The 17,431-nt window shown below is 45.9% G+C and overlaps 1 protein-coding gene across 1 annotated transcript in view; it reads left to right on the forward strand.

The window, feature by feature from the left end:
* DOCK2 (dedicator of cytokinesis 2) overlaps nucleotides 1-17,431 on the forward strand; it is a 369,901-nt gene that overhangs the window by 120,912 nt on the left and 231,558 nt on the right. The window contains exon 26 of the mRNA XM_033096340.1: nucleotides 7,518-7,666. Coding sequence (XP_032952231.1) covers nucleotides 7,518-7,666 — 149 coding nt within the window. The remainder of the gene's footprint in view (nucleotides 1-7,517; nucleotides 7,667-17,431) is intronic.

Here is a 17,431-nt window from a genome sequence, read left to right on the forward strand (position 1 = left end):
CAGGCTGCAGTTGAGTGCCTGAGATTGTCCATCCCCAGGGTCTCAATACTCCAGCTTCTTTGCCCTGTGCCCCCCCACTGTCTCCAGAGCGCCCCCTGTGGGAGACTTGCCTGCCTTTGCACCCTGCCTGGCCTCCTTCCCTTCATTCATCTTCCAGTGTTTTCTGCACCTTGCTTCTGGAAAATCTGACCCAAGACAATTATTGTCCTCTTAAATTGTTTCTGACACCCCACTACCATCTACTATCCATGAGAACAGTGTCCCTCACAATAAGTATTCATTGATATAAATATATCACATATAGATTATCAGAGCTTACAAATTATGTTTATAATCAATGTGACATTTTCTAGACACAAACATATTCATATTCTCTTAAAAACCCCAGCATTTACATATCCATTTACGCTCCCTGCTGTCACTATCCATCTAAATGGCAAACACTACCGTACTATATAGGGCATTTACCTACAGGTTTAGTAATGCACATTTTACGTTAAATATAAAGGATATAAGGTAAAAGCAATAGTTTGGTTTGGACTTGAAGTGGGTAGCTAGAATAAAGTTCTGGAAGTGCTTCCTTAGGGTTTTACTGCCTAACTATGTTTCCACCCCTCTAAGCTACCTGAAGAGGACTTTCATAGTTGCTGAGTTCTGAAATCTCTAAATGGGCCATTTTGCTCGGCTGGGGAGCTCTGGTTTGGCCCTCAGCGTTCATAAAGTCAAGCCGTACATCCTGGCGGAGGCAGGCTGGCCGGGAGTGAATGATGGTTCCGGATATTGTGATTAGCCGGGTCTCCCAGGAGGTGAGGAAGTGAATCATGAGGCCTGCTGAAGAACCCGGTGGGGGAAGCGCTAGTAGAGTTGTAAACGGCTTGTAACCCGATCTGGAGTCTGAGGTTTGCCGATACTTATTGATTTCCTGGTGGGCGGAATGACTTTTCTTGGAGTCACACTGGCTGGAGGAGGGAGCCCTCAGAACAAATCGCTATCTGCCAGACTAGAGAGGTGTCTGTGGAGGTCCTTTGTGTCTAGGTGACCGAACCAGGCGGCCTCTGACATCTGCAAATGGAAGAAAAGTCGCCCAGCAGAGCATGGGCTTACACTGCCCAGATCTTGCCTGGGAGAACTGGGGCTTTTAATTAGGCTTTTCCCCTGCTTGCCCAAAGTCCTAGGGCATCCCCAATTTCCTCCCCATCCCCGAAGAGGGTTGAGCTGAGCTGAATTCGCCTTTCAATCAATAGGAACTTGGCTAAAGCAGGATGAGTTTCACCTTAAAGCCTGTGAAAAATCAAACAGGACTGAAACGTCGATTAAGCCGTGCTGGTGACAAGTTAGGGGCTGGCTATGAGCCGAGGGACCCTCCCAGTGAAGGCTACGCAGGCAGACCTTTAGACACGAGCAACCCACACTGAAGAAGTGCCTGAGCCCCCGACACAGACAGGGTGCTTGTGTTTAACCTTCCTCCCCGTAGTAAGAGAGGGGCTCCAGAATGTTCTCAAGTCTCTTCATTCTGCTGGTGGATCCAGGGTGTACCTGGGATTGGAGATCAGCCATCATTTTCCTAGCGGGGATGTAAGATGCCAGTCTCGTCTTCATATATTTTATGAATGAGTCATTCATGAAATACGTCCACCTGAGCTTCAAGGAGGAGAGAGGTAACAGCTTCTCTGGATGGACATTGTGTTATATGCAAAAGCCTCTGCTGACCCTCCCTCAGTTCTGGGATGGGGCACATGCAGAGTGGTGTAGGGCTGGTACCGAACCTCTCAGAAACCTTGAGGGATGGTGGTGTACCAACCCCAACTACTAGAGACAATTTGAATTTAGAATGTGGGCAATTGCAACTTTTGTTTTCAGTTTTGGGCCTCAGCTACATTTCTTGGGTGATGACAGGAATCTCACTGGTTGTCCTCTTACTAGACAGTGCCCTCAGAGTAGGGCAAATGGTAAGATAGAAGTGTGGTCTGGCTGCTCCAAGAGCACAGAACAGGGTCACCCATGTTGGAGTTCAGGTGTCTGGAAAATTGTCCTAGGGGATTTGGCATCTGAGTTAAGGCCTAGATGGCAAGAAGGAGTTAGTCAGGTGAAGCTGGGTGGGTAGAGCGTTATGGGCAAAGAAAAAGACATGCAAAAGCTCAGAAGGAGAAGAGGCCATGGCTGGGCCGGTGTAGGAGGTGCTTGGTCACAGGGGACTTCAGCTCGGTCAGAGAGCTTTCTAAACTCCCCCTCACGGCCACTTGACACCGCAAAGAACGTCAGGGAGGGGAGTCCTATGATCAGGTTTGTGTTGTGGGAAATTCCTACCCCTGAGACTGGAAGAGGGGAGGCCAGTTTGGGGACTTCGTAGAGAGGATGGAGGAGGTGACTTGGGTCAGAGCGGACATGACTTTGTGGTAGAGTAGGTGGTGCTGGGGAGAGAGAGCAAGACTATGTGACAGGGTGTCTTCACCCTGAGAGCGAGCACAGGAGAAGGAGCAGACGCACGGGGAAGACTGCACGTTCGGATGTGATTGTCAGGTGTTTCCCTCCTGGACCTGCACTTGTGGCTGTGGTCAACTGATGTGTGTTTAGCCCGATGCATCTCAAGGTGATTTTCCGAAGTAGACAGAGGATCTCCATTTTGTTCTTTCTGGGGCAGATTTTAGGGAGAAAGAGGTAAGGTCCCTCCTTGCAGTGTCGCTGAGTCATGAAGTGATTGCAACTACATATCCCACTTCAGGAGAGCTATGCATTCATGTAGCAGCCCCTTCTGCCATAGGACAAAACTTTCTCGAAGAAGGAAGAAACCAGAGCCCAGAAACACTGCATTTTCCTCTCCGCAGTCATTTTGACCAACGAGAACTCTTTTTCTGTGAAAATACAGAGTCGAATAGCACTGTGGGTTCCTAAGTGCCTTGTCTGAATTACAATTCCGACTTGTCACTTGATGGCAGGTCTCCCAGCCTTTGTCAGGCATCAGGTCCCCAGGCTAGGTTTGCAGGTCTCTGATATTCATTGCCTCTGCCTAGGAAGACTGATCTAAGGCTCTGCAATATTTATCTTTTAAATCATTTGTGTTTGTCTGCTTAACAATCAAGCCACAATTTAGAGATGCTGCTTCCTGAAGCTTCACAGACTAATATAATTTCACAGCTCCAATTACAAATGAGAAACATTATTTCATCTCAAAACAGAGGAGCCAGGCGTTTCTGAGAAATCATGGTTAACAAGAAGACAAAAGTACTTTCTGAAAAACAGGCTACATTATTAATGCCTTCCTCAGCTCAAATCTTGCTGACTGTCCGTACCAAGAGCTTGTGTCTTATGGGGATGCTGGTTTTGCTAATCTGTAAAGCAGATGACTTTCAGATTGATAAACCCCTGCCTGCTTCTGCGGGGACCAGGTCTGCAGCTCCCACAGCCACAGTGGACTGTAAACAATGTAAACATGTCCACTGCCTTTCGACCTAACGGATGTGTCCCTCCTCCTGCCACTGCCTCTGGACCTATATTTTATGGAATCCTAGAATTTTGGGTGGGGCTCAACAATCATTCAGTTCAACCCCTCATCTGATACTTTGAATACTCCCTTGTCATCCGTAACCATAGACAGCTACCTACTGCTTAGATACTGCTAGGGGTGGAAAGCTCACCATCAGACCTTTCCATGAGAAGTTACTAATTTAGCTCAATTTTAAGTAGAATTTAAAGTCTAGTGCCTTCCCAAGGAGATCTTTATTAATATCTAAACTCTCCCAACTGGCCTTTTCCCTTGGATTCCTATCTTTGTAATGGAATCTCACTGAGGTATCTCAACTAAAATACCAACACTGTGAACTTTTAAGGAAAAATCTGACCTTAATTATTCCACAGCTCTGTTTTAATGGCCAGTCCTAACAGCTTGCCACTCCCAAGAGATAATCGCACTAGGTTTTTTCTTGTCTACTTAAGTCTGCTTCTTATCTCTGTTAGCTCTGTGGCTGTGATGGACAGGTAAACCCTGGTCAGCCCCTCCCCTCCCCAAATAGTGACTGGCACTTGGGGAACCTTCAAAACATGTAGTAGACACTGTGTGAATGAATGATTTAGTTACCTGAGTTGATGAGCCCTTTATCTATCTACCTGTACCTACCTCATTCATTCCTGATCCCATTTTACAAATGGAGTTTTAAATGATTTTTAATGTTTGGTTACAAAAGGCTGTTTTAGACTTGAAAATGTTCTCTTCTTCTACTTTAAACTCAAAACAACTGACTGCTCTTCATCTGTTTCTTATCACCTTCCTTCAAGGTCTTAACAAACTTATAACTTTAACAGAAGGCAAGAATGTTGTATCAGAAGCTAGAATCTAGGAGAGTGGGACCCAGAACTTTTATTCTCATCGTCACCCCCTGGGCCACTACGGGGCATATTCTCTGGTCTCTGCCCGTGGGTCTTTTCCTCCAGCGGCTACCCTGCTGTACACTGCAGTGACATGACATGGATCTCCTTAAAACACATCTTTTGGTGACTCCCTTTTGCCCAGAAAACTGTGGAAGAACAAGACTTTTTCAATTTCCTTTGTTAGCATCGCTAGTTTATTTCACTTGCAAACTTTTCAAAGAGGAAGACTTTACATTTCTTACCTAACTTAACAAGAGAAGGCACAATGCTTATTTTCTGGTTGGGTTTAATTATGACAAACAACATCAGTGAAGGCAGAACTGGAAAGTTAAGTTGCACGAAGTTGGTGAGGTCATTCATTTCCCAATGACCAACTAGGATATCAAATGAATTCACTTAGTTTTTCCACAGCAAGCATTCTAACACATACAATTTCCTCTGACACAGCATTTCAAAGTTACAAGTTAACATCCTTTAGAAGATAACTGTTAAAAACACACTCCAGAATGAACATTGCAAGGACATTTCTTGACCATTTTTAAATAATAGATCTGGACAAAAATTCAACTTTATGGTGACAACATATGCACTAATATTTGTCAACTTTATGGTGACAGGATGTGGGTAATATTTATACACCAATTACCATAAGATTTAACTTAAACAAAGGGTAATGGCTAACTTAGTATCTTATACTTTCAAAAGTCCGTAGGCCAACAATTTTTGAGTCTAAATTAAGTACCTTTGAACCTGTGTCCTATGATTTCATCTACAATTTTGAGCAAAGCTGAATCACTTTTTTTTGGGGGGGCCTGTACTTTTCTGTTTCCATAGAATTATAACCTAACACCTCCCGTTGCATGTAAGAACTTCCCTTTTAAGTGCTAACTCCCATTATTCTCCTTCCAAAAGACTAGTCTTTTTATGGCAATATTACTGTGTTTCCCCGAAAATAAGACCTAGCTGGACAATCAGCTCTAATGCATCTTTTGGAGCAAAAATTAATATAAGTCCTTGTGTTATTTTACTATAATACAAGACCAGATCTTATAAAATTTAATATAATATAATACTGGGTCTTATATTAATGTTTTCCTCCAAAAGACACAATAGAGCTGATGGTCTGGCTAGGTCTTATTTTCAGGGAAACACAGTTGCTACTTATTAATGATCATCTCAAATGATACCTCTTACATTCACTCAACCAAGATTTACTGAATTGCTGCTGTGACCCAGGTATTGTATTAGGCACTTGAAATTTGGTACAGCTCTCATGGAGCTTACATGTTGGTTGGCTGAATGGACATTAATTAATTATACTAATTAGACTTGAATTACGAACTGAGATTGCTACTCTGAAAGAAAGGGCATAATTCTATCAGAGCCTGTAAGGTCTTCCATGAACCTTCCAACCAGAGCTCATTGCTCCCTCCTAAAGCCCTCAAGGCATTTTATGACTCTAACAGTTGGAATGCTTTGGTTGTGAGCAACAGAAACCTCCTCTGGTCAAGTCAGGTAAAAACCAATGTATTGAGAAGATAGGGAGTAGTTCATAGAATCAGAGATAAAGCTGGGGCCCAGACAGAGAGGAGAGACCCAGAATCGCCCTGGGAGAGGTAGCAGCAGGCACTCATGGGCAGCCTCCTCAGGGCACCTCTGCACAGACAGCGAGCTCTCCCTCCACTGATTAAGAGCACAGGCTCTGCCCTCAGACTAGGTCCACTCTTACCAGTTGTGTACACTTGGGCAAGTCCCTCTGGTTCCTCATCAGTGAAAGGGGGAAATAATACTGTCTACTTCCTAGAGTCGTTGTGAAGATACTGATGTAATTCATGCAAGGTAGTTAAAATGGCACCTGGCACATTGTAGACATTCAGTCTGTTAGCAGTGTCAGCAATTACCGTTACCAAAGTTTCCTCAGGATTCAAAGTGCAAGGGTCATCCTCAGGGTCAGGTGTGCAGCCCTTGCCCAGAGGAGGGCAGGGAGCCTTACTATAACTGTCCCGGGGTTATATCCCACAGCAGGGTGGCTCTCAGAGTGAAACCAGGCTGCTACGTCAGAAGAAGGTGTAGACGTTGGCTGACAGAACAAGAGATGTCCTCTACTTTCCACCTTTATTTTATTCCGTCTTCTGCCATTGCTCTTTGTTTTTGTTGCTAATCACCTCTGTCAGGTTTTAAGTTTCTAATGGGCAAGACCCATGTTTATCTCTGTACTTCCAGAAATACAACGCCTGTCACATCAAAGAGGTTCAATATCTATTTGTTGCATTGAATTAAAATGATATCCTGGTGTATATGAGCCACATCTCAGCTCAAGAAGCATCTGTGTGGAGATGGCTTGAAAATTTGGGGGACTTTTTTTTTTTTTGGTACCTCAAGGTTTCCCGTTTTTAAGAGAAATATGGACACAGTGCTGTGTAGGATTTCAGAACTTTCCAGAAGTGTTCTGAGACAGCAATGTCAAGAGAGATAACCCCTCTGCAAAATTTATTTAAAATGAAAACCATTGTGCACAAGGGTGCAAATGAAAGGTTGTTCATTTTTGTACTGTTTGTGCCAGTGAAAAATGTCTATCAATAGAGGTCTGACTAAATAAACAAATATACCCATAATAGAAAATACTATAAAACAGGTACAAATAATTAAGTTGATCCCTACATGGAATAACGTAGAAAGTGCTCTAAGAAATATTGGTGAGTGAAAAAAAATCAAGGCACAGAAACTATATGTATAGTATAGTTCCTTTTAATAAAAAACAAACAAAAACAAAATGACGCTATGTATTTTATACTGATACATACATAAAGCAAAAAGATCTTGAAGGTTTATCATCACAATATGATATGACTCACTCAAATGAAAGGTCAAATCAAAACTGCAGGTTTCATAGTGGTACATTTTTATACATATGTACATATATATATGCGTAGGATAAAAAAATGGGTTACCTCTGAGGAGCAGAGTTGAGGGGAGGGGCCAGAATTGTGAATGATGTTCTCTGGAAATCTCCCCCGAATTTAATATTTAAATTTTTACAAGAAGAACATATTCATAAATTACTTATTTAATGAAAAGCCCTCTAAAAATGAGAAAGTAAAGAGACTGATAAATGAGGGAGCTCAAGTGCCTCTGACCTTCCTTCCTTCCAGAATGTCGGGACATCCTGCTTCCTGTCATCACCAAAGAACTGAAGGAGCTGCTGGAGCAGAAGGACGACCTGCAGCACCAGGTGCAGGAGAAGAAGTACTGCGTCGAATTACTCAACAGCATTTTGGAGGTGCTCAGCTCTCAGGACGAGGTGAGTCCTCGCGATGGCGGAGCTGCCCTGGCCTCAGACCAGGGCTGAGCTGATGAAGCTCTAAAATATTGATGCTGATGAATAGTCCTTGAAGCCTGAAGATAAAAGTCAGTGGCGTGCGCAGCGGGCCTACTTGTCTGGTGACCAACCCCCACGGCTGTGAAAGATGGCTTGGGGACTGGAGTTAAGCCTGTAGCGTTTGTCGGCATATGTCTCATTGGAACGTCCTTCTCATGGTGTAGGTCGGCCATATTGTGACTTTTTAGATGACACGTCCATCACTAACGCCTGGTTTTCAGAGACAGGAGGGGGCGTTTCCTGCACCAATGTGGTCAACCCCATCCCCAACCCCAAAACACCCTCTCGTCTGCTGTCTTCGCTCATTCGTTGTGGTTTTGTTTCTTCAGTTGTCTCCTGTGATGGTGAAAATAGTTAAGATGCGTTCTGGATGCACAGATTGCTCAGGCGTAAGCTCTAGAGAAAGGGTGGGGACGGGATGGTGGCAGGGAGGTGGCTGCGGCAACCAAGGCCATGCGTACTTGGTAGACAGCACTCAGAGATTATGCAGTGGTGAGACTACAAGGAAAGTCTCAGGGAGTAGGTGGGGAGCTTCCAAAGGGAGAATCTGCAGGAGACAGGACGGGAGGTGGAGTGGAGACAATGGCCAAGATTGAGAGGCAGAGATTCTCACAGGCCTCGAATCCTCAAGACTTGGGAGTAGGCGGTAAGGATTCCTGGTCTGACTCAGGTCCCTTTGGCAATCTCACCTGGTCCTTGAGCAATGTTGATGAAGTACCTGCCCCTAGGTGGGCTGGATTCAGAGGAGCGGGTAGATCCAAACAACTAATAAGTCTTTTCTAAGTGTCTGTGTGAGCATTCCTCCCCCACACCCGAAAATCCTCAGAGCAGGGCTTTCTGGAGGAACTGTATCTGTGATTCACTGTATTAGAAAACTGCTGAACAATATTCCTTTGGCTGCTCGTATCCCCTCGTCAATTATTATTACCAATTTCTCTGTGCATCTCTCTTCTGTTTCACCCACTTATAGCATCCTAATCAAGCTGCTTCTGATCTCAGTGTTAGGTAACTACGGTACTTTGATTGCTTCATTCTTTCAGTCATTCACTCATTCATTCATTTGTCCCTATGATGCACCGAGTGTGTGTCAAGCGTTGGGTACACAACGGTATGGTTTCTTTTCTTAAGCAAATCTTTACAGACATATAAAAAAGCAATTGCAATATAATATAATGACTAAAAGCTAGGTGCATACTAGGCGTACTGGAGCTGCAAAGACTTTTGAGTGTGGGTGCAAGCATTTTTATCGAGGAAGCCCTTACAAAGGAAGTGAAGCTTCAGGGGTGAGTAAGTAATGATCACAGCTGCTGCATTATTTGCCGTTTTCTAGACACTGTGCTAAACACAGTCCATGCCTTCTTCCTGCTCACCCTAATCGGTGCTAAGTATTATTATGCCCATTTTACAGATGAAAAACCTGAAATTCATAAACTTAGTGTTCACGGCCAGACAGCAAATAAGTTGTATGGTCAAAATTCAAACCCGTGTTGCTCAGACTCCCAAATCTGCATAATCATAGGCAATGGGGATACAAAGCCCTGTCCTTTTCCTTCTCATTTTCTTCCTACCTTCACCCTTTTTCTTAGGTAGAGGGAGGATAACACCCCAAAGCTTGGATGCTCCAGATTCCCTCTGTGATGATGTTATAATGGTGGTGTTTCCATATGCACATTCACGAGCCAGTTGCTGAACTGGTTCCAGTCTATGCGATTTGATATTTAAAAGAAACTTTTAAGGAGAGTTTGGTCTTACTCTCACTTGCAGTGTCGGGGCGTGAGGGTCAGCCCATCATTTCTCTAGACACAGCCTAAAGAATGTTGCCTCTTCCTACAGAAAAGAATTTGCAATGTTCCTTATATTGCAGTAATTCTCAACTCCTTTTTTATGGAGACAACATCCTGGATCCTTGGAACTACGCCAGTGGACCCCCGTTTGAGGGACACACTTACAATGCGCTAACTGCCAGTTTCCTGATTGGGGTAGAAGGATGGCCCAGCTCACAGTTCACCTGTCAAGCAGGATGCTGAGGCTCCGCCATCCCATGGGAGTGGCCCCCTAGAGTTCTGTCCTGACGGGTCGCCCTCAGTTTGCACGTTGGGAAACACGGGACACTGGTGAGAAGGGGCTGCTGTCGCACACACCCTGGGCACTTGGGGCTTCAAAGCCGAGTAGGGAGCACGAGGCTGTGAGCTCCCCTGAGGGGATGGTGGCATCTGGACTTGAGGTGTGTGGGAGGTGTGGCATCATCCTTTATTACCCCTGACTGCAGTGCTTTTATAATGACTTCTGACCGTGGGGACTAGCCCACCCCTTTCCCAGCGTGAGCAACTGTCTGCGAGATGAGTTATTAAATACGATTCTGACCATTGGGTTTGGTACAGATCCTGATGCTTTTGGAGCTTTGCATCTAACCTCTCCAGCTCATGAAGAGGGGAACCGCTCCTCTTCTCAAAAGCTTTTTCTTCGACAAGGAGATTTGCTCCATAGCCATTATTACTTTCTGCTAAACTGGAAATCAGAAGTTCCAAATGTCTAACCTGAGTCTCTCTTGCTCTGGTATATAGTGGCTCTCAGCTCTGGCTGCACGTTCACGTGACCCAAGGAGCTTTTTAAAAGCAGCCATGCCCAGGCTCCAGTCCCAACTATTCTGATTTAATTGGTCTGGGATGAGCTGGGGCATGGTAGTGACAAGTTTCCCAGGTGAAGATAACAGGCAGCCAGGGGGTGGGGGGCGGGGGTGGGCGGGGGAACCACAGCTCTAGCGCAGAAGGTCTTCACACTTGCACACAAATCCAAGTGACTTGGACGAGCTGTTAAAACAGGTTTCTGATCATTAAGTTTGAAGGATGGGGCCCGATCATTTATTGTTCTAACCAGTTCCCTAGTGATGTGGATGCTATTTGTCCAGGACCACACTTTAAGAACCAGTCCTCTAATATGACCTATTTTTTATTTTTTTTCATCTTCAGTAGTCCCTGGAAACAGAACAGTTGGGCTCATCCTCAGTCCTTTACCTTCTCACTTGAAGAGTCCTTTCCAGTCTATAAAACCTAGCAGCTTCCAATATGGCATTTAATAAACCGTAAAATGGCAAAATCTTCAAACCCGTTCATTTGTACTCATAAGTTCATTTTCAGACGGCAGTAGGGACATGGCCTGTGCAAAGATCTGACTTTGAAAATCCAGGCCATTGGATGTGCTGTTTGCTTTCTACAGGCGCCAACTTCTCAAAATTGGAAATTTGGAAGAAAAATAAAAGCTCCCAGGGTGAATGTCCTGGATTTTCCTTCTGGCTGTTAGGATCCTCTCCACTGATAACAGCACAGCCATCCGTTCTTTTACTGGCTCTTTGTCAGAGCCATGGAACTGCCCACCTCCCCACCCCAAGCATAGACTGTATCTATCTACCTGCCGGATCCACAGCCCCAGGGCAGAACCAAGTGTGGACATTTAGCAATTATAGTGCAGGATGACAAAATTCCTTTTGTGGGGCATCGCACGTGTTTGGGGAATGGAAAAGAGTGCTTGTCTCCAGCAGATTCTCATTGTTTGTCTAATTACAGCCCAGCATAGCAGGCCTGGCCTGAGGAAGCTATGTTCTCCTGTTATTCCCTTGTTCATTGTAACTCTGGCTGGCATGACTCAGGGCGAGATGTCCACCTTAGCCTGGGTGTTGATATTTTTTTAATACAGAGTTCAGTTTACTCACCCCACTAGCTTGAGTTGCACTTAGCGTATGAAAAGGACAGATCCAGTGAAGGATGGAAGGCCTGGCTTCTGTCTGCACTAAGTCCTGTTCTCACCATCACCGACCAAGTCTAGTTGTCGACTTAGGTGACTTGGACAGGTGGTTTTGCACTGCCTAGTTCTGTGCCCTGCCAGCTGCTGAGTGACTCAGAAAAGCTCATTTTACAGCAGACCCAGAGTTGTTGGTTTTTCCCTCCTGAAACAGGGCTTGCATTTTCAGTTTTGATTCCTCTAACGGAAAGGAGAGTCATTGTTATGTCCCCTGCTTAGCAGTCACAAAGGGGGTAAAGATGACTCCTGATTCTGAAGAGGACATGGCTTAAGCTGTGTCTGTATCCTGGAGGTAGAGAATGCACGGAACAAGCTTTGTACAAATAAGCCCTTTGCGTCCATTCATTAAACCTGAAGGTTCTACCAAGGCACTCTATTGTCGTGACTGGTTTGGGGGTTCTGCTTTTGGGACTCATCAGCTTAGACACTGGTAGGGAGGTCTTTTGCTCCTGCATTTTCTCTTGCTTGGAATGTCCTTCCCAGTTCCATTCTTTCTATGAAAATAAGATCCTAAACTCCTTTCCATGTCCTTAGCCTCTCCTCACCCCACCGCCGGCCAGGCAGGTTTAAGGATTTCCTTCTCTGTTCAGACCGATATTATAGCACTAATTGTTATGTTCCATTTTCCTGCGTGTGTCCCCTGCCAGGCTTTGAGCACAGAAACTCAGAGAGCAAGACTTATTCCCCCAGGTTTGTAGCCTGGCCTCTTGCCAATTCCACCTTTAACCTCCATCGTCCTGCTCCATTAAAATTCTTTCAACCCCTCAGATGTTCTACACTCTTGCTTCTGGGCTGCTATGTGTGCTATTGGCACTGCCAAAACGCATCACCTCCACTGTTTGCCACTAAACCCTACCTAATGTTCAGAAGTCAGATGAAATGCCATCCTGCTGTGGTCCCAGGAGCAGCTAATGCGGCTCTATGTGGCACCTCTGTTGTTGACCTCTGTGGATTACCTGCCTGTGGAACTAAGCGTGTCCTGATGAGAGAAATCACTCACACTCTGCCCTCCCGAGCCCCCTGGCCCCCAATGCCTGGCACACAAAGCAATCTGTTGAAGGAATTAATAAACGAAAAGTATGCTTTGCCCAAATCAACGGCATGGCCTGACTTCTCTCTTGGGTCTCTGCTCAATGCTAGCAGGATATGCTCCTTCCTCTTTTTGCTTTGGGTATCAGATGCAGGGTTGAATTAATCACACTTAGTTTATGATACATTATTCTCATTGGTCTGTGCAAGGCCCTCCCGTGTGTGTGTGTGTGTGTGTGTGTGTGTGTGTGTGTGTGTCTTCCCTTTCATCCCTGTTTCCTACTCTCATTCTCCTGCCTCCCCCACCTGCAATGGGCAATCTGTCAATGTGGTGCCTATGCAGGTGTGATGTCGGGTGCATGTACTTTTTAATGCACAAACACACACACTCACAGGCACGCTTCTCCCGTACAGAGGATCAGGCATTGGCAGCAAAAAGGCATTAGCATCTTCAGCCCTGGGAGGGTCCCAGTGGGTGGGGAAGGGACTGTGGCATGCACAGGGTGTTGTCTGTCTAGAGGGTGTTCTTGGTCCCGCACTGCCCCTAACCTGCCATGCGTGAAAGAAACGCCCGCAGGTCTGTGCTTGGGGACCTTCTTCTAAAGTGCATCCCCCACGGACACCCTGAGTCCTGGGCTCTCTGAGAATCCCAGTGGCCTGCCTGATGTCCCCTCTTTGCATCGCCATTTAATTCCCAGGAATCACTAGCACCGTGCAAAAGCAGCAGGTTTCCTTCTGACCTTCCTGCTCCCTCATATTTCAAATAAAAGGCAGGGAAACGAGGCTTGCTGAAGTTCTTTGCCTCTGGCGCATTCCAAACAGTCTGCAGCTAATTTAATCCCTAGACTTGAAGTTGAAATGGATCAGAAGCCTCTATCTTCTACCAAGGCCATTCTCTTCACACTCCTTGTTCTTCCTCTGCGTCTGTGGCATCAGATGTGCCCTTGCTAGGCCAGTGGAATGACATGACACAGTCATGGATGGTGACCTACGACACCTTTCTTTCCCAGTGCCCTTTAGCCTGCAAAGTCTTCTCTCATCCATCACACTCGTTTATTTCTGGCCCCCATATGGCAAGGTAGGTTTTATTATCCCCATTTCATGAGTGAGAAAGCCAAGCCTTGGAGAGAGGGTAGGTGACACCAATAGCGGGTCAGAGAGTAAAAAGGGGGTAGTGTGCTGGCGCTGGCTCACACCGGTATGAGAACCATGTGTTAAGTTTCAGGAATTTTGTGCGTCCTTTGTTAACTAAGGACCACGTGAGAGCACTTTCCCAGCATCGTCTCCCTGGCTGGGATGAGCGCACGCTGTGGAGTCAGGCTGCATTCTTGTGTCTGTCCCACAAACACTGAGAGAGCGCCTGTCGTGGTCTCTGGCCTATGGTGGTGAGCAGAGCCGGAACACATCCCCGCTCTGCTTCTTAGTAGCTGGGGAAACTTGGGAAGTCATGTAATCTCTCTGTAGAGTGGGGACACTGTTTCCCCAGGTGTGTCAGGATTACAGTGAATAGGAACGTATGTGAACGCACGCAGTGTTGTACCTGGCACATAATCCATACTCAGTACTGGGGCTTTCCTTCTTCCCGCCCTGACCCCCTTCCTCCTATGCTCCTCCCACTGTTCCTGGCTGCTTCTAAAACATCCCTGGAATTCTTTAAGAACAGTAAAGGGCCAAGTGGCCTCCTGGGAAAATGGCAAACATGTGCTGAGCCTGGGAAGGACTCTGTCCCCGTTACCATGGAAGGTGGCCCCACGCCAGCCCGGGGGGCACCGGATGCTTCAGAGCCCCCAGGCTCCAAGGGAGGCTAGCCAAGAAACAGCTGATGCCACTGCTGGAGCCAAGCCGTCCCCTCAGGGCATGTGGATCATCCCTGTTCCTGGAAGGACTGAGCAAAAGGTCATTGGCCTTTTCAGGGGCTCCTTTGGGGTGTTCCAGAACTTCGGGGCTCAGGAGAATCCCAGCTGGGGGTGGCGTGCAGGAGCTGTCTCGCACCAAGTCATGAGAACCAAGTGTTAAATGTCAGGAATTTCGTGAGTTCTTTGGTAAATAACTGTCATTATTAAAAATTTAGATAAATATCTATAATTAAATAAATATATTAAAATCATAGGCAACAAATAGATACTAAGAAAAACAAAAACAATTATCACTTCCTAATTGTCTTACTACACTTTGTTCTTACCGATGTGCTTGAGGTTATACACATCTGTTATGTCTGGTGGAAATACCAGTTAATGCTCTGCTGTCCCCCGTCCCTTCCCAGCTCTGTGGTTAGTTTCCTCGCACTGGAAGCTTGAAATCAACCAGGAAGTGAGTACTCATACCACAGAAGCCACAAACACCATGTAGCCAAATCTTTATTGTTTCCTTCCCAGACAGCCAATTGGTAGACATTTGACATGTCACTGCCTGGGACTCCAAGGAATTGTTTAGAACAAGAAAAACCCAAAGGCCCAGGGGAACTGCCTGTGCTCTTCTCTTCTCCCCAGCGGGTCCGGGTCTGCCGCTGTCTAAAGGTTCTCAGGGGACCAGGCAAACAGAGGATGCTCCAGGGATGGAGCCATTTTAAGACAAACTCCACACCCAACCTCAAGCAGAGGTAAAGAAATTTGTCTCATTTCCCACGAAAGTTCTGACTGGCTGGCAAGGGCTTCTTTCCTAGCACTGTTGAAAATTTGAGGACGTGGATAGGCCGGTGAGGAAGCCCTGATCTCGCGTAGCTGAGGGGTGGGGATGATGCCGCAGGGCCCTGGATTTGCCTGTGCTTAAACTACATGTGTAATCCACCCAGCCGGAGGAGAGGCACGTTTCACAGGGAGGTTATCTTCCACCTCAGTAGGTTTGGGCCTTTTGGCTTCCAATCGGGTTTAATGATGATGAAGAATTCATTTTTGATTAGACAAATACCACAGTAATCACCGTTACCAGGAAGAACCATTGATGGATACTAAACTTGTGGGGCAAAAGTGTGATGAGAAACAGGGTGTTTGCATCGTCTCAAAGTACCTTCCCAAAGTATCTACTTGTCAGTGACACAAGGAAAGGTAGTAACTTCACAGTGAAGAAACCTGCCAGGCGCCACCAGCTGAGGAAAGGGAACATGACCAGGAAGGAAGCGTACCAGCATCAGGAGCCTATTGGTAAGATATGCTGAGAAGGACACAGCACCACTTACATGGGGATCTTGCTAGAAATGCACAACCTCAATCTCACAATGAGAGAGCATCCAACAACCCCCAACTGAAGGACACTCCACAAAATAACAGACTGGGACTCTTCAAAGGTTAAGCTCATACGAAAGACAAGGCGAGGCTGAGGCTCCGTCACATAGTGGAGGGGACGGAGGAAATGTGACAGCGAAATTCACTGTGGGATCCTGAACTGGATCACGTCCCTGTTTCCTTCTAACGTGGACATTAGAAGGAAAACTGGCAAAAGTAGAACCAGGTGTGTCATTTAGTTAGTAGTACTGTACCAGAGTGAATTTCCGGGTTTGATAATTGTGCTCTGGTTCTGTGAACAGGGAAGCTGGGCGAAGAAGGGTACCTAAGAACTTTCGGTGCGATTTTTGCACCTTTTTGTAAGTCTAACACTATTTCCAAATAAAAAAAACAATATTTAAGGCTTCTCTGTAAGTATATAAGGGAGGATTGCTCACTTACAAAGAATGCATTTGGAGAATGAGCAGTTGTGAAGGGACGCATATGGCAGATGGAGGGGTTTCTCTGCCCTTTCAGTTAAAACCACAAGCTCCCCAGACAAATGAGTAGCCTTACTGGAGATTCTACCCCATTAACTGCCCCAACCTATCAGGAAGTGGATGTAACCTCCTCCCAAGTGAGCAATTAGGTCATTACTTACCTAAACCGTTCGCGCGCATTAACCCGGGACCAGGTTCTGGGGCCTGACATGGGGAGGAGCGTGAGAGCCTGTCCCAGTCGGGGGGACCTCCAGGGCTCCAGCATTTCACTGGGGCTGTCTGACAGCCCTGTCCGTACGGTACTAGGCCAGAGTTTGGGACTTGACTGTTACCTCATCTTTGCTTGGCAGGCTTGGAAAATGGGTGATGTGTCATAATTTACCAGATGGTCTTTGGGTCGTTTATTCTCAGGGGATCCCCCTAGAAAATTAGAAGACAGCCTTTGCTGATGGTTGACCAGAACTCCCCCAATAACGTTAATAATCCAACACGTTCTGTTCCATCAGCGCCCACTGGAAATACTTCTCAAGGTGTTCTTCAGTATTTTTTTATCTGCCATGACCAACGTTTAAAGGAGTTTGCCTGCAGCCAAATCCATGATGGCCTCTCAGCACTCCCTTCCGTCCTCTATTGCACACCCACCTTGACTGCTTCCCAGGGCCACCAAAAACTCAGTATGCAAGAAAAATAATACTTCAATGCAGTATTTTTAAAAAATCAGTATTTTGATACTTTGTTAATCATGGACTTTTTTTGCATTAATTTTTTAAATATAGCATTGAATTTGATTTGTCTCTATTACTGAGTTTTTTGATGCCCCTTCAATTTTTCCCTCCAGGGCAAGTGCCTCTATGGCCTTACTCTCTCACCCTAGCGTTAGCTCTGTATAGTCACTTTTGGCAACACCAGCCACCTGCAATAACAAAGCTGGGCTCTGACCCATGAATGAGAGAGTGTGGCAGCTTGCAAGAGTGGAGAAGGCCCCTTTCCTTTCACTCTGCAGTACTGGCGAGGAATCTGTGGAAAATTTGTCTGCAGGGAATCCTGGCATAAAAGCTGGAGTTGAAAGGAACAGCCATTTGTACTGAACCTTCACTGGGCCAGCCACTTGCATTCCACAAAGCATTTCCTATGTAATGTCTGAATTAAATCTCCCCTTC

Source organism: Rhinolophus ferrumequinum, chromosome 24, assembly GCF_004115265.2.
Source record: "Rhinolophus ferrumequinum isolate MPI-CBG mRhiFer1 chromosome 24, mRhiFer1_v1.p, whole genome shotgun sequence".
NCBI lineage: Eukaryota > Metazoa > Chordata > Mammalia > Chiroptera > Rhinolophidae > Rhinolophus > Rhinolophus ferrumequinum.